This window comes from Ambystoma mexicanum, chromosome 11 (assembly GCF_040938575.1).
Source record: "Ambystoma mexicanum isolate Mex_15411 chromosome 11, UKY_AmexF1_1, whole genome shotgun sequence".
Lineage (NCBI taxonomy): Eukaryota > Metazoa > Chordata > Amphibia > Caudata > Ambystomatidae > Ambystoma > Ambystoma mexicanum.
This window is the reverse complement of record NC_090934.1, coordinates 1,233,066,499-1,233,087,717: the sequence shown is the minus strand read 5'-3', so window position 1 is coordinate 1,233,087,717 and position 21,219 is coordinate 1,233,066,499. Positions and strand designations below refer to the sequence as shown.

General features: G+C 44.6%; 1 protein-coding gene across 1 annotated transcript in view; it reads right to left on the bottom strand.

Annotated features, from left to right (window-relative positions):
- Positions 1-20,917, bottom strand: part of NPTN (neuroplastin) — an 879,289-nt gene extending 858,372 nt beyond the window's left edge. Inside the window, exon 1 of the mRNA XM_069624603.1 lies at positions 20,700-20,917. Coding sequence (XP_069480704.1) covers positions 20,700-20,781 — 82 coding nt within the window. The 5' untranslated portion in view covers positions 20,782-20,917. The remainder of the gene's footprint in view (positions 1-20,699) is intronic.
- Positions 20,918-21,219: the final 302 nt, after the last annotated feature.

Below are 21,219 nucleotides of genomic sequence, written 5' to 3'. Positions count from 1 at the left end.
ATATTAGCATAGCATGGTGCCATGGCGGCTCCCATGCTGGTTCCTGATACTTGTAAGAAATAGCGCTCTCCAAATTTGAAAAAATTGTTCATTAGAACCAATTTTAATAAAGTCAGTACAAACACTCGATCTGCCTTGCAATCTGCTGTTCTTAGGAGCATCCACTCTACTGCCTCTAGACCGGTCTCATGGGTGATATTAGTGTAGAGGGATGTGACATCCATGGTGAAGAGCATGTCACGGCCCGCTACAAATTCAACATCTTGTAGTTTTTGTAAAAAATGTGTTGTATCTTTTAGATACGTCTCTGTGTTCTGAATCAAAGGTTGCAGTATTCGGTCCAGATACTGTGCTAGGGGTTCTAAGATGCTATTTGTAGCTGCAATGATTGGTCGACCTGGTGGTTTCAATAATCTTTTGTGAATTTTAGGCAGTATGTATAGTACTGGCATAATTGGATGTTTGTTGTTAAGGAACTTATGCGTTTTCTCCGAGATTTTGCCCATTTCTTCAGCTTCGTCGAGAGTTTCCTCGATTAGTGTCATGGTCTGATTTGTAGGGTCGGAGTTGATTTCAATATAAGTTTGTGTCGGCCAGTTGTCTCTCAATTTCCTCCAGATAATCGCTCTTGTCCATTAAGACTAGCGCGCCTCCCTTATCAGCGGGTTTGAAGATTATCGTCTGGTTGTCCAATAGATTTTTTAGAGTCTGCTTTTCCCATTTCGAGAAATTCCCATAGCCCCTGTTCTTGAATTCCAGTTTTTTGAGGTCTTGGAGTATCATTTTTTCGAAAGTAGAGAGCACATGGTTCTGTACTTGAGGATAAAAATGGCTTTTTGGATTAAACTCAAGAAATTCTGGTGTTTCTTTAGGGTCTTGATCTTCTTCGAGGTCATCGAAAAATATTTTTAATTTCATTTTCCTCAATAGTCTAAAGAAGTCTATTTTTTCTTTCAGAAGTGTGCTGTTGCTCTGGGGGACAAAGGACAGACCTTTGCGGAGTACCCGAAGTTCTGGGTGAGTCAGGGTGTGTGACGAGATATTGATTACTAGGTCTTTTTCTGGGTCTTCTTCCTTTGCGCGTTTCTTCTTTTGTCCACGTCTTGTTGGCCTATTTCTAAAAAAGGCGTTTCTTCTGTAGATGGTATTTCTTCCTGTGGGACAGTTGGTTGGGAGGTTTCTGGTATCACTGTTGGATCCATTTCTGTACTTGATGCATCTGAGGTTGTAACTTCGGCTTGTGGTGTGGCTGGTTTCAGTACCTGTCCCTGGTATGGCTTGTTCGGACGTTGTCCATAGTATTCCTGCCATGTGTACACTATGTCCAACTTATAATCAAGTGTATCCCTGCGAAATGTACGTATCTTCTTGGTTTCTAATTCCTGTTTGTATTTCTGTAGTTTCTGGTTGGTGTCGTCCAACACTTCTTTGAGTTGGTCCTCTGTGTAGCATTTACTTAGTGAATTTTTAAGGATTTCCACGTCTTCACTTAGTGTTTTCAGATTCTGTGCCAATTCTTCAATGGTGAGAAGTATGAGGTCCAATGAGCATTTGTTTAAAATCTGGCGCCACCTCTTCACAAAAGTGGGGTTTTCCTTGCATAAGGTTGGTTCCAAGTTGACTCTAAGGCCACGAGGTATTCTCTGTGCCTTATAATAACGTGCTAAGGTAGAGGCGTGTAGTTTCAAGTTAATTTCACGTCTTATTTTCCACTCTAATTGTCTAATGAGTGCCTCTGGTTTCTCTGATGTGGTTAGGTCTTCGGTCGTTAGTTTGATTAATGCTAAGATGCGTTTTGCTTCTTCTTCACTGAAGCCTAATGTTTCGGCTCTTCTGTCTGTACTTTGTTCGATTTTGTTGAAAGACATGCTGTTTAGGTGGATTACTGGATGGTAAGTGTGTGTGCTCTCCCAAGAATCGTGGCCGATGGAACAACAATTGTGAGGAAATGAAGAGGAGGCACTACTATGGGTTGCTTATGCGTTTATATCATTTAAAAATGGTGGTGAAAACAAATACGTTTGTTATTTATTCAAATGTAGTGAGACTTCAGGTGCACCAGGGCGAATGTCACGGGGCCACTCGGGACTGATAAAGAAACTGGAAAGGAAAGGCGTGTATTACTACCTGCCAACCCTTAGTGCACTCCAGAGGGAATAAAATCCCAAAACGTATTAGTGTTGCAGGCACGTGGGCTATAGGAAGGTTCCCACTGCTTGCAATTCAGATTTTGACTGAAGGTATGATTTCTTTTTTTAGGTTTTAAATTCCTAAGGTACAAGGTGGTTAGGCAAGGTGTACAGTCACCGCTTCACTGTTGTGACCCGGGACTCCTCCCTAGAATCCCCGTCGACACATTGGGATTTCGTGACGTGTGGCTAGACCTCCACGTAGCAGTCCTGCAGATGTCGAGCAGGGGGACAGCAGAGAGAAACGTTGTCGTTGCTGCAATGGTTCTAGTGGAGTGTGCCCTTAGTAGGCCTGGAAGCAATCTGTTGGACTGACGATGGCAATGCATGATACAGCCAGAGAGCCATCTGGAGAGGGAAGCCTTAAGACGGTGCCTTCACGTGTCCCATAGGTTTAAAATTAACAAACAGCTGAGACTTATTTTGTGCATGCCACATGGGTACAAGAAATGTCCAGGTAACGCAATACCCTTTCAGCAGATGAAAAAGGTTCAGCGAAGAAAACTGGCAGAACCAAAGGCTTGTTGAGATGGAAGTCTGACTGAACATTCGGCATGAAGGAAGGAGTTCGCAGAACCAATTTAGCAGTGTGGAAGCACAAAAATAGAGGCTTACGTGAGAGTGCCTGTACCTCCCCCATTTGCCTGGCCAATGTAATTGCCACAAGGAAGGCCGTCTTCCACAAAAAATTCAAAGGGTGCACAACGCATAAGTAGTTCAAACGGAGGACCCATGAAACTTGACAGTACCAAGTTCAGTTCCCAAGCCAGGGCAGGTACTTTCACCGGCAGGAATGTCCTGAAGAGACTGCTGAAGAACTCCTTAACTGTGCGACCACAAGGATAGAATGCCAGCGTGTACCGTGATATGGCAGGCATGTGGACTTAATAGATGCATGGGCAAAACCAGCCCTGGTCACAGAGCAGGTACGGGAGGAGCTGTGCAGCAGAAAAATTCTGTGCCCGGCACGACACCAAAGAGCTTCTATTTGTGCCTGTAGCAAGTCAATGTAGAGGAAGACATGGCCTTGACTAGGCTATTCTTGCATTCCAAAAACATTGAATAGTGTCCGAAATCTAAGCCTGCAGATGCCAGGGCATGAGGCTCAGCAATGGCAGGTCGTGGTGCTGGATTAACCACCCCCCTATGGAGAGGAGGTCCGGAAGTGGAGATAGTTTGATGGGCGGAACCTCCGAGTACCAGATCTGCCTTGGCCACGTCGGAGCAATGAGCATCATTCTGCAGTGGCAACCAACAAGTGCGATTGTGTTTATCACATGTAGCAACAGCGGGACCGGAGGTAAAGCGTACAGGAAGAAACCCTCCGAGGGGGAAGAGAAGGCATCCCCTAGGCTCCTCGGCAGAGGAGATTTACTGGCAAACCTCTGACACTGAGTTGGCAGCTGTGACAAAGAGGTAGATCTGAGCAAGACCCAACTTGCTGAAGCTCTCAGTCGTGGCAGGACTGCAGCTCCCTGCTGAGAGAGTCTGTGATGGTGTTCTTGGCGCCTGCCAGGTGAAACTGGACAAGGAACATGCGTTGAAGAATGGCCCAGTGCCACAGGCTACTAGGGAGAGAGCAGGGGAATGCGTCCTGCCCAGTTTCCTGATGTAAAACATGGCGGTGGTGTTGCCCATGAAGACACGCACCACTTTTCCCCAGAGTGGAGGCTGGAAAGACATGAGTGCAGAAGACCACCTGCAGTTCCAGGACGTTTAATGTGCAACTTCTTTTCCTCTGGAAGCCAGAGTGGGGGCCCCACAACCTTCCAGAAAGGCGTTGGTAGTGACTGTAGCCTGGTACAGAACGATATGAAAGAACTCCGAGTGAGGGATGGACTAACTGACCACCATTGCAGGTGGTGACAAAATGCCTGATTGAGAGCGATCTCGTCTGTCCATATGCCAGTGACTTGCTGCCACCTGGCATCCTGAAATTCTCTAAGGGGTTTCATTTGAAGCCTGCAAAAAGAGCCCAGACAGATGCAGGAAAACATCATCCCCAGCAGGGACTTGATGGACCAGACTGTTGTAACTGACGCCATCGACAGCCGTTGGGCTTTTCCCAGGATGGCCTTCACCTTATCTTCCGAGGGAGTCGCCAGACCCAAGACTGTCGAGTCGAGCACCCAGGAACAACAAGTTCAGAGATGGCATTATGCAGGACTTCGGATAGTTGATCGAGAAACCTAGCGAAATCAGAAGTTGTATGGTCTTTGCCGAGTGCTGGGTTGCCAATGCACGGAAGCTGGACTGGATGAGCCAATCGTCCAAGTAATGGTAGATGTGGATTCCTTTGCTGCTCAGATGTGCTGCCACCAGGGCCCAGCATTTGGTCAACACCCTCAGAGTAAAATTCAGGCCAAAAGGAAGTGCCTTGAATTTTTAATTATTTAAAGGAATATCATTTTATATAGAGTTTTACAAAAGAAAACTTTTACAAACATGATTTCTAGCACAAAACTTTTGAAGTTTCAGACCTAGCCATTAAAATTTCAATTGACAAGACAAAAATTATAAAATTAAATTCAATTCATCAGCCATTCCTTTGTAGAAATTAAGATTTTAACATTGCTAATAAAGAAAAGGTTACATAGTTATCTTTGTAATTTATTTCTTTAGACATTCTTTTCATAGCCAACAACATGTTTAGCCTACCCAAAACATACCACGAAATTAAATGGACATGACTTTAAAAGCCATACGTTTAGTTTGGAGTGGTTGAATTAACATTTACACTTTCCAGAGCAGTTTCGATTTTACCCAGCAAACGTATTAACGAGATGACAAGTACCATGCTCCCACCATACATACAACTGTCCCAAAGAAAAGATTAAGATATCTGTCTTTTGGAGCAAATTTCCCCAAAGAGTTTTTTCTGTCTTGTTCAAAAAAAGATACAATCGACTACAAGATGTTTCAAAGTTTCAGTGGCGCCACAATCACAAAATCGACAGTACTGATTAGAAAAGATACCGTTAAAGATTCTCCAATGATAAATTCTTTCAAGTGTATGGTATTGATTTAACTTGAACCTCAAGTATGCTCTACGCATCTTACTTGATGGACATAACACCAGATACGAAGGTCTTAGCTCTCTTCTTTATGGCCTTCTGGCATATTCCACATATAATTTATAAGAATTGTTGCAATCTAAAGTAGTTGACCAATCCCGATCAAAAAGGTTCCTTTTAACTTGGGAAGCTTCATAACAAGGTCTGAAATCATGCAGTCACAGTCATCCAGGGTGTACTTCATTTGATTGACAAATACACTCATAGATTTTAGTTTAGACGACACAACCAGCCCATATAAGTCTACATACAAGGAATTCTTGTGAGGGGCCATGATATCAGCATATCGTGATGTTTTCTCCAAACCCATCTTGCTGCTAGAGAAACTAGACCAAGTTAATGTCTAATTATAGAATTAGGAACTGAGATAGATAGCCCCGATACACTTTTCCATACATTACCCTGTATTTGATTTAATATGACCCCTACATCATGAAGACACATGTCCAACCCATATAAAAGGATCGGTTCCACTTTCAGCAGATAGAAGTCGATCAATGGTTGCAACGAAAATTCGCAAATTGTTCTTAGCATAACCTTCATCATTGATACCAATGGACGGACCTTCATCTTTAAATATGACTGCCAAAATTTGAGAGAATACTGGACATTTAGGGGATACCCCAGATATCGAGTATAGTTTTCACATACAATACCAATGCCAATGCCATTTAATTGCCACTTGTACGATTTAATTTTTCCAAAATTTCAGATTACAACAATTTGTGATTTTGAAGAATTTGGTGATAAGTTGTGAGATGCTGCATATTTAGCAAATCGGTCCAATTTTAATTGTAGTCCACTAGGAGTGCGATCAAATAATAAGATAACATCTGCGAAACATAACCATGACATTTTCAATTCCCCTAAATTCACAGGAAACATGCCAGATTCATTCCACAACATATCCATGTCACAGAGATATAGGTTAAACAGTGTGGCGGCCAAGTTGCAGCCTTGCTTCGCTCCTATCATGGTCAAAATAGCAGCTGTAAGAGCACCGTCTCCGTTTACCCTTATTTGATATGTCGTATGATTATGTAGCACTGCATGATTATGTAGCACTGCAACTAATTGAATCATTCTTTTAGGGAAACTGAGTTTTAAAAGTTTTGTCCATAATACCTCTCTTATAACTGAGTCAAACGCACTGCTCATATCTAGTGCTGCCATATAGACAGCACCAGACTCTGATGTTTTAGTTTGAGCAAAAATGTGTGAGATAATGAAAGCATTTAACGAGGTCTCCATATACTTGCGAAACCCCGTTTGAAACTTGGAGAATATATTCTTGGTTTCGATAAAGTTTTGGAGAGGCTGAAGTAAAATTATAGAGAAAACCTTTTCAGAGGCAGACCATCAGGCCCAGCCGCTTTGGAGTAATTAAGCAAGTTGATGGCATCAACAACAATCACTGTATTTATGTTTAAAATAGTCAATCCAAATACTTGAAGCAATTGGAGAACCAAAATCATGAGATTTTATTTTTTGCCTGTAATCGTTTGTGATCCTTTTTTGGCAAGATAATAAAGTGAGTGATGCAAGTGTTTCTGCTTTAATGCACGTAGAGATCGGTTTTTGTCCCTCTTAGCCACTACTATTTCCAGATTATACCCACTCTCTCCGGTCGAGTTTAGGGTTTTAGCTTTTTGGACTAGATATTCAATATGTTCTTTAATTATAAACGAATTCCATTCTCCTCTTCAACGTGTATTAAAAAGCAGATTATCAGTGTTAGACACCCGAATCACATCTCTGTGCACATTTTTGGATACCATCCCACAGAATTCTGTGCTCGTTGGAGGGTTACCAATCCCAGACCGGCCTCTTTATTTAAAGATGCCAAAACGCATCTTATACTTGTGCTTAATGGATAATGGTCGCTCAAAGTTTGTTTATGGATTAATACATTGTTTACCAAAGGCATGAAGAGACAAAAAAATAATCAATGTATGAGGAGTGAATCCCCCTCTTCCAAGTTCCTTTGTGGTCGCCAGTATGATATTCCAGCAATTGAATATTCCAATCTTTAAAATAGGACACCCAGCGCTTGCCCAAAGAATCTGAGGTACTTGAAGAAGACTTACACTTATGAGTGAACTTAGATGTTGGGGATAAACAAACAGCATTAAAGTCACCACCAATGACAATCATGTAGTGCGGGTTTGTAACCATGGCCTCCTCGAGTAACTCATCCAGGCTATCCAATGCAGCCTCAATCGAGAGATTGACGGGATTGTAGTACACACATAAAAATAACAGTACACAGGACGATACGCCTGTAAAGACAGACTCAACTGCCAACATTCCATGTTTCGCAAAAATGACCTTTGATTTGTGATTCATGGCATAAGTATAGCGATGCCCCCTTGCGGCCGACCAATTACACCTTTTACAGCTGGTACACAAAAGTTGGAGAAGCCCTCAATGTTCAAATCATTGACACACTTGTTTTCCTGTAATAATATGATTGTATGAGATCCCATTGATACATAATGAGAGGACAATTTCTCTAAATTCCTTTTCCCACAACAATTCCAAGATAGTATTTTAAGATTCTGTACATTTGAGGCTATACCATTGTTTATCTATGGTTAACTTTGCTTATTAGAGAATTCAAGAATAGAGGACATTAGGGGAGCTAACCAAGAAGTGTTCGAGGTGGATCCCACCAATTCAGATATTGTTAATATTAATTCAGCGGTTTGTTCAGAGCCAGCTAATGTATTTGCTTGTGTGGCTCCCATCACTTCATCAGGTTTTAACACTTAATTTAAGAATTTCTCAGCTTCTTCAATCGTCCTGAATAGATGTAATGTTAGCCCGCGAGAATTGAAGTCCTCTCTGTGGTACCATAACAACCTAAGTATCATTGCTGAATGTGGGGCACAAATCATTCTGAGATTATTGTGGTTCGCCAATCTCAACCACTCAATGTCATCCATATGGAGGGTTCTCAAATGAGGACTCTCCTTAAAGATATTAAACAAAAACAATCTATTCAACCTTTGTTTGCCATTAATTGCCTGATCACTAGACCAGCCCAAAAAGTACCTTACATCTCTGCTAAAAACATATTTGATTTCTTCTTTTTCAGGGCTACCTCAGGAGGGAAGCTTACTCTCGTCGGTTTCCCTAATGTCTGCGGCTACCATTTCTACATTGTTGGATGCCCCCTCACATTCACTCGAGTCAACCTGGCTCGCTGAATGAGTATTATTACTTTCACACTCCTCAGCCATTTGGGGGTTATCCGCATTTCTTTCAGAGCTGTTTTTAAACTTCATAGCACAGGCCTTTTTTTGTTTGGGGACTGCACCCGAGTTCTTATCCGGAATTTGATCCTTCATTTGCCCTTTCACCGTGTTTTTTTTTCAATGATAGGATAAAAGGTCAAAAGACGGCCTTGTGCCATCTGTCCCAAGTTACCCAACCCCAATTCATCCATTGGTTTTCTCGTATTGGATCCTGTTTTTTTTCCCTTTGAGAATGGGTATCAGCTGCAGGAACCACATTTAAGACTACCTTTGATTCGTCATTCAATTGTCTCAGGTTAATCTTGGATTCATTTGCAGAGCCTAGATGTAAATTAGAAGACTGCAACTCCTCCGAATCATCAGCAGTATTCACCCTCTTTATTTTTCTTATTTTTTTTACTATTAACCTGACATTTTTTTTGCATCCAGAATTAATAACTTTTTTTTCCAATTTATTTTCTCTTTTAATTGCCCTAATGTGAGCACGCTTCATTTTTCGTGACATGGTGTCTGTGTCCCCAGAATCATTAACCTCACAATCACTGCTCGCTACATCTCCCTTTTCACAAAATTTCGCCAAATTTTCAGCCATGATAGAATCGCTTCTCAGTTCTTCCTCGGCTTCAATTATAACATTTACTAAACATATAACATTTACTAAAGGGGAGGGGCTGTTAGGAGTATTCTCTTGTGGAATTGGCATGGAATCAATGGCATCAACAAACTCCTCAAGACGCCCCCCACCACATCTTGATTCCAAATGTTGTCTTGTTAATAAGCAAACTCGTCTAATCTCTGAGAGTTCTGCTTAACTTCTTCCAATAAGGTAGATGACCCAACACATGCCATAGGAGTGCATATCTCCTTGGGACCTTCTACAACAGCTCTTGCATACGTGCGTGAATCAGATGCCACAATTTCGGAGGAATCAATTGTTTGTGTATATCGATTCCTGCACGTTTGATCATTATTTGACAGAGCTTTCAATAAGCATGCATCTACAAGTGCCTGTTTCTCTGATTGTGCAGCAGAGTGAGAAGTCAACATACCCTCAATTTTGGATACCTTATTGGTAAGGGTTATCACTACTTCTTTTAGGGAGTTAATGTGCATGTGCGTTAGGTCATGACCCTTATCCAATAGATTTAGAAGAGATGAAATCACCGGAAAATTATTTAATTCATCATCATTATTCGGACCCTTGGAGTTGGATTGTTGATTTTTAACTGGAGTGGGACACGCCCCTACACATATCTTCATCAAAGGTTTCATTCGCCATTTGTGAGGGTACTGAAATAGGACCTTGGGCATTAGATATTTTACAATTTATGGGGGAGCTGCAGGAGGGTCTCTTCGCACGTTCAGGATAGGATTCAATACCTACAAGAGAATGTATATAGGGCCCTTCATGTAAATTATGCAAACAGATGCGTTCAACCTCGGAAGGCAAAAATACGACCGGTGAATTCGGAGTAAGTGAAATTCGACAATGTTTCTCCCATTCTCCAATCAATGCAGGACCCAAAAAGGAGACGTCAGAAATGACATTAGACGCCACATAAGTTTTGACATCTTGCTTTTCAACTGCTAAGTTCCCTACTGACTCCTTCTGTGTTATTAAGAGTTGCTACATCATAGGTTTTTACATTAGTAGGCGTTTTAATTGACTCTCCAACTGCAAATGGAACATTAGATGTGCAGAGGGGCGGCTGATTGTGTTTGTCATCGTTCGGTTCTACTGCTAATGATTGCAGACTATACGGGATGTTTTTTGTATCATTTATGCCATCATCACGTACCGCTGCGTTAAATACAATTGGCTTTGGCTCTATATCAGAGTCATGTAATAGCACCGGAATTGTTGCATTCATCCCTACATGAGAGTTACCTTCAGCAAGGCTTTTGCTGCTGCGTAAGCTGACCACCATTGTTTAATCAGTAGTTAACAAGTACCTTAATCTCCTCTGTCCACAATGGGATGGGTCTCAGGAGGCCCAGCGACCCGCGAACAGCCAACAGTACTTAGCCCGTACTTGGTGCGCAAGGCTGTGTGCTTTTGAGGAAAACAAGAGGCGTCGCACGTAAGAGGAGGGCGGAGCCTCCTCAACAGGAAACACCTTCAAAGGATAGAGAGGGGATATTATTAACACGGTCTATCCAGCTAGTACACTGTCACAAGCCACAACTAGCCAAACAACTACAATGGTGCACAACTTCACAGCTTCAAAAGCAGACAGCACAGGGAGTACGTAATCACCTAGAGATCAGGCAGGCTGGTGTTACCAGTTTGTACGTCCTCCAAAGAAGCAAGTCTGTGATTTGAGATTAGTCCATACAGCGACTCCAATGCTGCTCAGCGTCACTGACGAGTCCAAAAGATTCAAAGGCGCAAGCAGCCGACAGCCAACAGTACTTAGCCCGTACTTGGTGCGCCAAGTACCTTGAATTGGTAATGCCACCCCAGGATGACAAAATACAGAACTTCCAGTGTTTACGATGAAAGGTGTTATGGAAGTATGCGTCGACCGAGAGCCACCAGAAAATCCTCATCAGCTGGTCGAGCACGTGCTGCAATGTCACCATCCTGAACTTCTGGGATCTGAGAAACTTGAGGCTTCATAAGTCTAGGATTGACCACCACCCTCCTGACTTTTTCCTTACCAGAAAGGTATCTGGACTACACTCCCGAGCCTCTGAGGGACTGGTTCTTTGCCCCTTTGTGTAGCATGGCTTGAACCTCATGTAGCAGCTGGGCCATGTGTAGTTCTTGTGACGCGACGGGAGGAACGCGGGGGCACTGGTCTTGGAATTCTAAAGCGTGTCCCTGCTGAAGAAAACCCAGCACCCATTTGTCTGTGGCGATCTTTCACCAGTGATTGACAAAGTTTGATAGTTGGTCTCCCAATGTGGTGCAGAAGTGGGGGTGTGAATCTTTGGCCAGTTCAGGCCTGCTTTGGAATCTACATACTGGATTGGGGGTTGATGACAATGCTAGGTGCCACTGCCGCATCGCTGGGAGCAACTGCCATAATCCTCAAGGGTGGAAGATTGGGGAGGGTGATAAGGGGTGGTGGAACCCTTGAATCTGGAAACGTTCCACTTCAGGGAACAAGTGGAGTCTTCTCTGCTGCAGGGACCCCAGACAGTGTGCCTGGAGTCTCATTGACCACTTTGCCAAATAGGTTATCCCCATCGAATGGCATGTCGATGAGCACATCTGTGCAGAAATTCGTGGCCTTTAGCCAACCTCGGCATTCAGAGAGCCACACCCCATCTGGCACAAGCCAGAGTCTGCTATGTAAGAGTGACAGTGATGGCGTGGATGGACACTACTTCCTGGAACAGAGCCAAAGCCTCTGCCTTCTTGTCATCAGAGAGGAAGTAAAGGATGGGCCCCAGCTTGTTCCACAGCTCTCCGTCACACATGGACAGGATGGCGAGGGTGTGGGTACCCTTGATAGTGGAAAGAGCTGCGGTGAGGTGCTTCCCTGCAGCATTGAGTTTTTGCCTTCCCGGTCCGGAGGCACAACGGACGACAAAGAGGAGTTGGAGGACCTCTTTCTGGCACCAACGATACCACAGAGTCCGGTGAAGACAGACCCACAGGGCCAAATCTGGTACCCAGTAGATCTTCTCCAACTGGTCACGCTTAGCAGGCGAGGTATTCAGATCCTTCATGGTTACCAAGCCATCCTCCCATCTGTCATCCAACAAAGGGATCAATACGATGGTTGTTTTAGCGGACTGCCCCCCCCCCCCCCCCCCCACTTCAAAAAGTAAACCCTGCTCCACTTCAGGGACCAGTTGAAAAGTTTGGCAGCTTTGGAAATGGAGTGGAAACAGCCAATTCATCCGGGGGGAAGAAGCCCTAGAGGGCTCATCGACATCCAGGGGTTACCCATCCACAGGAACATAGTCTAACTCATCTGTGCAAATACTGGTGGTGTCAACGTCTGTGTGAACTGGCTCCTCTGCCAAAGGGTCAGGGCCCCTAGCACTGGCCGAGGGGTAACTGGTGCCTTAAGAGGTGGTGTCAGCTGATGAGGAGGAGGCCATGGAGGACTCTTGGCTGGACCAGGCAAAGGAGCAGTGGGCAGCCGCTGCTGAATTTCAGCCACCACGGAGTGGAGGGTGGTTAGGATGCCCAAGGACATGTCTTTGCCCAGGAGCCGGTACATTGGGAGCAGGAACAGGGCCTTTGCCTCTCGGAGTGCTAAACGGCTGGGAAGGCTGATGGGTCAGTGACCACTCATGAGGTAGGCAGCAAGGGGTCTGGTTCCCCATGGTACCCTTCCTGAGCCGAATAAAAATCTTCAGGCACATCGTCTTCAGAACTGGTGTAGATGGCTAGTGACTTTCTGTGGGATCCCATAGGAGCCACAGTAAAGAAGGGGCAGCCTTTGTGGGCCTGGACAGGAATTCCAGAGCTGACGGCATGTTTCTCACCAGATCAGAGCCCCTCAGGAAAGAGGCTACGACAGGAGCCTGCGGAGCAGAATAGATGCTGTCGTTTACAGGATCACTGTAGGGACCGTTAACAGGGTCTAGGAGGCAGACACACCCTGGGAGTGGTGACCACCGTAGAGGTAAGGTTGACGGTTGTTGACAAACACTTTCAGTGCAGCGGCCGTTGAAGGTTTTCGCTGGCTTCACCAATGTGGTCGACCTTAAAGTTGTCAACTAAATTTCTGTCGACTGCATTGACGGCAGCGGGTCTGTTAAACGATCTGTTCTTTCATCTGTGCTTGGATGACAAGGTCAGTGATTTCCTTGCGGAGGGAGGAATCCCACCAGCCGGTATGCCAACCGTCTATGACGGCCCTTCTCAGAACTTGATCCTGAAGCCAAAGAGACAGTTGTCGATGGAGCGTGGGATTTCGTCTTTTTTTTGGATCTTCGCAGTGGAAGCATCCTCAAAGGACCTCGGCCTCTTCTTACTCGAGGGAGTACGCTCAGTGGACCTGCCTGCTCTGTAGAGACATGACTACACCCGGAAGCTGCGTCAAAAGGCCTTCCCTTCCTTGATCCATGCCACCAACCTCTGGTGATTGTCCGAGTGTTCGACAAAAAAAAAAAGACAGATTGAGCATCCGTTGCACCATGGTTGGGATGAAGACAATAATTGCACTTTAGGTGACGATCCTCAAAGATCGAGGGTTTTCTTTGTGGCATCCGCCATGGTTGAGGTGTCGGCCTGGGCCTGCTGCGCCACAGACTGAAGCTCTGACGTGGATTGAAGATTTTGAACAGAGGCCTCGTGAAGAGGTTGTAGAGGGTGGCAGCAATGCATGGACCCTGTGGGACCCCACATGTAATGATGCTAGGGTTGTCACAATAGGATTCGGAGAAGACCTTCAGTGCTCTTTCCTGCAGGAATGAGATTATCCAGTCACAGGCCCTTGGCGAAAGTTAGCTGCGGTGGAAAAGTGATTGCAGAGGGTCTTGTGATCCACCAGATCAAAGGCAGTGGATAAGTCCAGGAGGAGAAGGAGCGCAGGTTTGCCTGCATCTGAGGTCATCCATTTGGTTTTTGAGGTCAAGGAGGGCCGTTTTGGTGCCATGTCACGGCCGGACCCCAGACTGCCGGAGACCAAGAAGATGGTTGTCCTCTGGGAATGTTTGTACTTCCAGGTAGGCTGCTTTGTCGGGGATGAGTTTTTCAAAGAAATTCGAGTAGTGTTAAGTCTCTCATTTGATCACCTTAAATGATGCCACAAAGTTAGCCCTGTCACCTTCTACAAGGCCATTAACAAATCAATTCCTCACATCCCCGTTTATTAAGCCTTCCTTCTTCCATTGAATTAGTCAACCCCCTGCCCACACAACCTCCTACTCGAGCAGGACGCCTTTTGCCCTTTTGATCACGCCAGGAAAAAATAAAACAAAAAAAAATTATAAATAAAAAGAAGCAATGTATTAAGCGATTGGCTGCCTAGTGATGGAAGGGAGGGGGAGGGTAGATGGATCGTGGCATCTTTATCAAACAGGTTTATCTACCGATGGGGGGCAAATAAGCCTCATACTATTTGTTTTTTCCCCTCAAACACAAAGCAGCAAACTTGACAACCAATAGAAAAACCTAACATGGAAGCAGCGGAGAAGGAAGAAAAAGCCAGTAGGGAGCCTTTAAAGCAGTTACTCAAAAGAGGCTTTTGAACCCAGCAAGCGCTCGATCAACACTACACTGGTGTATTAAGTAAAAAGCCACATGTGAAAAAAACGGAAGCATACAAAAGGAAGTCGAGAGAGTATTTTGGGTAGCAATCTGTTGCAAGGCCCCAGAAAAAAAACTCCTTCCCATCAACCTTCAAAAAAATAAAAACAACATGCCTTTTCTCTCGCACTCTTACTAACCTAACCCACCCACATCTCTTTCCAACCCGCTAGAGCGACTGGAGACCGTGCAAATGGAACCACGGCGCGGTATAAATGCCTACAAACCATAAAATCACATCTGCAGACATGTCTGTTTCCTCAACCGGCTTGTCTCCAGGCAGCCTCGCTGCAGTAAAGAAGAGAGGCCACCAATGCGACAGCAACACGAGCTCCTTCCTCGTTCATGCTGCTAAAATATTTACGGTGCCGACACCAGAGGCAGGCAGAGATGAGCAAACCTATTCTGCCGCCAGATCTTCCTACCCAGCCGTACATTTCCCTAGTGGACTGCCTTACTTAGCCTTGAAAGCACGTACCCTCGTGCCAATGATTAGCTGGAGACGTGCCCTGTGGCTCAGTTCTTTAAGAATTCCCTAAGGTCGTCCCTTAAAAGAAACAAGAATGTAATACGTATGCTTTGACTAGGGCTGTTGAATATCCCTAATCTAGCGACCGTCTGCTAATAAACGTGTACTACTGGATTAAGACTAGCAAAACGCACACCTTACTGCTTATCCTGCGTAGGGAGATCTATGCGCAGAAAATTCCCAAAATAGATTCCACCAAACCCCCTCCCCCTCCCAAGATAGCAAAGTCAAGAGTGGCAAAGACGAGCGCAGGCACTGTACCTCTGGATAAAAAGGTAGCCAATCACGGTGCGGGAGCAAAAGAGCACAGGAGAGCATCAGTGAGCTCTTAGGAAGATCACCTCGGAGGGCTCAACCTTTCTTGGATCGAAACCACGATGCCCGGGTTTACTTCACCACCACCATTAAAGCAACTGAGGAACTTAATTCAGCCATTAGTACGAAATACAGACGGAGGATGTACAACCGTACGGCTTCGAAATGTAATCCTCCTAGCGAGGTCACCTCACGTCCCACCTGCGGATCCGCAATGCGAACGTGCCTCTGCCAGGGCATATGGACCTGCCATTAGTCATTCTGCGGCGGGCAGCGTGTAAGCTAGGCAGCAGTGCACATTTAATTACATGCTTGCTCCTGTGCTTGCGGTTCCCACCTCTGCCACTCCCAAGGGAAGTTCAAACAGGCATTGGAAAATCCAACAGTTGTTGCGTAGGCCTGGGATAGGCATTTTCCATGCACTGATGGAATGGTACAATTTGCCAGAAGATGGCAGCAGCTGCACAATGGTGCGTTTACTCGACAACAGCACCTGGTAAATACCTATACACAAGCCAAAACTGTTCACTTTATTAATGTCCGTTTTTAACAGGACTTCGTTGTAATGAATTCATGTGGCTGCAGGGAGCCTCGGTTAAGACTGTTACACCAATAGCACATTTACAGCTCTAATAAAACCATTGCCTCTTTATCGACGGCTTAGAAATTACACCGGCCGGAATTTGATGTCACTGCTTGATAGAGATGGCTCAAAGCGATCCAAGGGTATATGTTTTGAGCAGGAGTGACACATCATGGGCGGGTATGCCCCTAGCGATTAACATGGGCAGTTAATGGGTAGTTACAGAACAACGAAACAAAAAAAAGGTGTACCCCTCACATAATTTCCCTTCTGGTTGTACTCCGTCCAGTGCAGTAGTTTCGGCTTATACATGGCACTAGCCAACACTAAAAATGGCAAGGCTAGTCTCGGTGACTGCCAACTTCTAGCATGCCACCTGTTGAACACACGTGGTCGCCCTAAAAACTCTTCCTCCACTATTGTAACGATAACGCTTAATTTTTCCCCAAAGTAAATGCCTTACTATCATGGATATTTTATGAATTGCTTTTGTAACATTTTAAATCAAATTACATAGGACAATAGTAACCGCACAACGCCGTAAAAAAGCCGGTTGACATCACGTGGCATAATGACAGTTGTGCGTGAAGGTTACTGTTGTCCACGCTCAGCAGAGTTCTCCTAAACTTGCAGACTACTACTACCTGTGTAGTTTGGGCCAAAATAGCAACGTATCAAGACCCACAAAATAAGCAAACTTACTCACCAAATGCATCCGGTATGCAATTTTACAAACACCACATTTTAAACACACCGCGAATACCAGAGTAGAATGCCAACAAGCTACAGCCTGCATGGTATACCCGTTTGCTCTACAGTATTCCGATTAGTGAGTTTGGCAAATGTTTCTTCCCAAGATTACGGCAATCAGTAGTACTCTGCGGATCTGCCACATTACAACAATAAAATGTGCAAGTAGTATTATAAATACTTTTGTAAAATACAATTCCATGCCTATTCTGATGATGAAATTGTGTGTACAGACGTGCCTAATTTTGCTACTGCACAACGTAAACAATGCAAAGGAGTTTTTTATAGACCCGTCTCCTCATTACTCTGAAAAGAGGATGAGCCTCTGATACGCCCGCCCTTTTCACAACCCTGAGAGATATTTGCATACGGTAAACACATTACGGCCCTTAGTCCGGTGGACAGTAATAGCAGATGGTATTTGGAGCACTTAAATTCATAATACAGGCCTACGATGTCTGCCGCCTCGACGAGCATGCCCTGTGCATCATTTCTAAAGAGAATCCTTCAGACAAACGCAATTACATTAGTGAACTCATTCCCGAGTAAGTGCAGGCTCAGTTAGGGTACTGTCCTGAATGCAAAGCAATTCCTGCCAACGTTCAGCCACACTGGTCACATGCTGTTACAATCTTACTTCATGATAAACAGATTTTGCCACTGTGCTGGGACAGGTAGGTGACAGAAAAAAAAAGTTATCCTTTCATCTTTAATATGCATCTTTGAGCCAGTTTGAGGAGTGAAAAGGCATCCTTTCTATTAACTGTGCAGACACATTTTGATACAATTGGACGATTGGCATGCAACAGATTTTTTTCAAAGTGAACTGAAAAGGGGACTCGTAGAGGATGACCGAAAGCTACTACAGGAAAAATTACTGATGGATGTTCTTACAGATAACGACTTTTATAACCCCTGGAATTAACTTTTCCGGACATACTCCTTTGATCCCGACCCGAACGCAGTATCTGGGATCTGTAATCTCGGTATCTTGACGGACACACCTAACCTTAAAGGCACAGTTTTCCTCATTGGTCAAATCTCGTGTCTTCTGCCTGAAACAATTATGGTACCTTTTGCCAATGCTCAGTTCTCTGCATTAGAAAATTAGCAGTCATGCCTTTATTGACTATTCACGCCTTGATTTCGACAACAGTCTATATCCAGGAATCTCAACTAAGTTAATATGCAGTTTTTAGAGTGTCCAAGATGTTGTGGCAAGACTTTTTTTTGCAGTTTCATAGATTTGACACTGTTTGCCCTTGCCACCAGTCTTGGTCCTCGTGGACTTCAAATCGTTATGCTTAGTACAAATCTCTACATGGCAATGTTCCAACTTATTACCACACACCGTGGGTAATAATAAGCAGCCCTCCGATACCTGAGGGTTCATAGCGCTATATAAAAGCGAAATTATTATTAAGCGACTAGAGGGGTATTAAGCTAACATAGCAGAGATCATAGTGATTCTTTCCCCAGGCAAAGTTTAGAAAAAAACCCTGCGAGGAGGAAAGGCAGTTTGTCCTGGCCGTTAAAAGATGGAATAAACAGCCAGGATCAAGAAACTAAAAGGAATAAGTTTACACTAAAACTTCTTCTTTCCCAACATCTTTCTAACAAACTTGTTTGTTGGTTTCTTTAACCTCGTAATGTATCCTAATCTTTCCAATAGCGCTTTGATGTCTTGGAGTGCAGTGATTGTGCTCTATAAATCCTGTTAACACACACCTTAAGAAGTGGATGCTTGCTTCAGGGAAACCTCATAACAATTCGCTTTAGACCATGGTTTAATTCTCAAGGAACAGCTTAATCGTGCAATGTGTTTCCAGAACACCTCCATATAGGCATGGGCGAGCCCACTGGGAATTCTCATTACGAGACAATGCAGTAGTGTTTGTTAACAGCAAACTATAAAACAACGACTTATCTGCAATGGCACACGCCCACCTGGTAACAAAGTCATTCAAGTGCTTGCTTAAGTACTGTGCTCACATCAGCACCATCAAATAACTGATAGGTATAAGACTGGAATATGCACATTGGCAATGTTCTCTAACAATAATACATCAGACCATCTTCTAAAATCCACCCTGACAAAAAGGGGATAGAAATCGCAACACCCTTTTTTCATAGTCATGCTTCAGCAAGTAACATTCCTTGAATAGCAGCCTGTCCATATACCTCTTGGAAACCACTAGGACCATACCATCTTCTTTCTACCTCCCTGCTTCAAATGCTGCTAGGCCAAGGCCTTTTCAGACAGTTAATCCTCCCACAATGTCCAATCCCCATCTAGCCCGCTAGTCACCAGTTTCCCTACAAGGGCTATCAAGAATTTGCATGGACGTGCGATGAACTGCGTGGTTTATCTCAGTTCCACATCTCGCAAACGTTTATCCAAACAATGCCAGAGTTATTTTCATGTCATTTTAAAAAAGGAGACAATCATAACTAAACCCACCCATAATTAGCTAGCAGGTTTCTTTACAAACCTATTTCAAGAGTACCAGGTAAAAATGTAGTTCAACATTTGGTACAATGACTTACTTACCTGTCGAAGAACAGATAAATAGGGCAGTAAAAAAGACAATGCTAGTCCTGAACAAGCCTCCAAAATGTACACTCACTAAATCATTGGTGGGTGATCATTGTTGACTCTTGATGAGTAAGAAATGGTGTGTTGGGTGCATTTGGAGAACAGAGTGACATTGCATGCCTAGCATTTCTAAAACACTTATCCAGATGAAGAGGTTCTTGGTAAATGAACGAGAGTATAACAATGTTCGAATGAAATGAGCCCTAGGAGGAACATTTTCTCCCTGCCCGAGGTAAATCTACCCAGAAGTTCTAAAAACATACCTTGAAGAAACGTGTGTGCAATGGGGGATAGTGCATGTACACACACCGAAGACCCACCCTCATAGCAAAGAGTCATGGTGCATTACGATTCTTGAGGTGCTAGTAAGCCTCCAACCAGCAAATCATTGCCGTTTGATTAGTGACGCCCGTTCATATAAAACACAAAGCAATTAATAATGCTTGGTTGTTATAAAAACACACACCCCCATGAGCGCGCACACACACACAATCTATCACACAGACTAACGTACACCATCAGTGCGCGGAGCTTCAAACCACCGCCGTCTTTTTTCAACAATAAAAACCCTCATACCTTTCACGTTAACCCTTCCTCGGTGCCGTATGTACGAAGCTTCCTTGACCCACAGCTGTAACCCAATGATTTAAACTCCAAACCATGCTCATTAACTAACTCAACCAAATATCACCACGGTTCTAAAACGCACATCCAACTTAAGCCCATTCTTCCTTGGGCAGTACCCCCCCCCCACCTCACTCCCTACCCTTCGGCGTATCTCTTCCTAGATTACCCTCATAATTCGTCTCTTGCATATTTTCTAGCCAATGACTTTAAGGCTTGGCACTGCAGCACTCGCCGTCTCCATCTGCCGAGCGCTTATTCCCCCTTTCTTCATTTACCTTGCATATCTTGATCCTAGCACCCAGCCCACGTACCTTCTCTCGCCAAGTCACCTACCCCCATTAGTCTTGCCACCTTGCCCATCACCCCCCCCGTTATTCATTGGTCATTAAGCGCGCGTCTTTCCAGTCTTCCTCCCACACCATCTATACCAATTTACATATCCTCACTGCAGTACCTTTGCGCCCTATGCAGACCCCTTCTGAGACGTTCCGCAACACCTGGACTACCCCGACCCCCCTCCTCTACCTCATCACTCATCCAGTATCCCAGCCCCTGCCCTTCTTACCGGTCTGGGCTCGGGCGGTCCCCAGGGTTACTGTCAGCAGCAACAGCAGGGAGAGCGCTGCGGTGGAAGTCGGGCAGGTCATGGCTCGGACAGAAACGTACTATGTGGGGGCGACGGATTCTGCAGGCAGCTTGAGGTCTCTGCAGCTCCGCGTCCTTCCTTGTCTCCTTCCTACCGCAGCAGCTCCTGCCCACAAACCTCGCGAGACTTCCTTGACAGCTCGAGACTGCGGCATCACAGACATGGAAGAAGGAGCGGTGTGAGCAACATCTCCCAGAGGCGAACTACTCGGCCATTTTGAGTTGGGCTATTTGGTGACCCTACTTTGTGTTATGAGGTAGATAGGCCAATCCACGACGTCTCGTCTGCCATAACCTCACCAGGCTCTTTTGAGACCATAGGCAGGCTTTTCTACCGGGATCCTTGGCAATTTCCCTGGGGCCATTGCATCATGGATCTCTCTAATGTGGGCACCCTTAACATCTATTCCAATGTCATTCAAACTTTTTCATACCGAGAC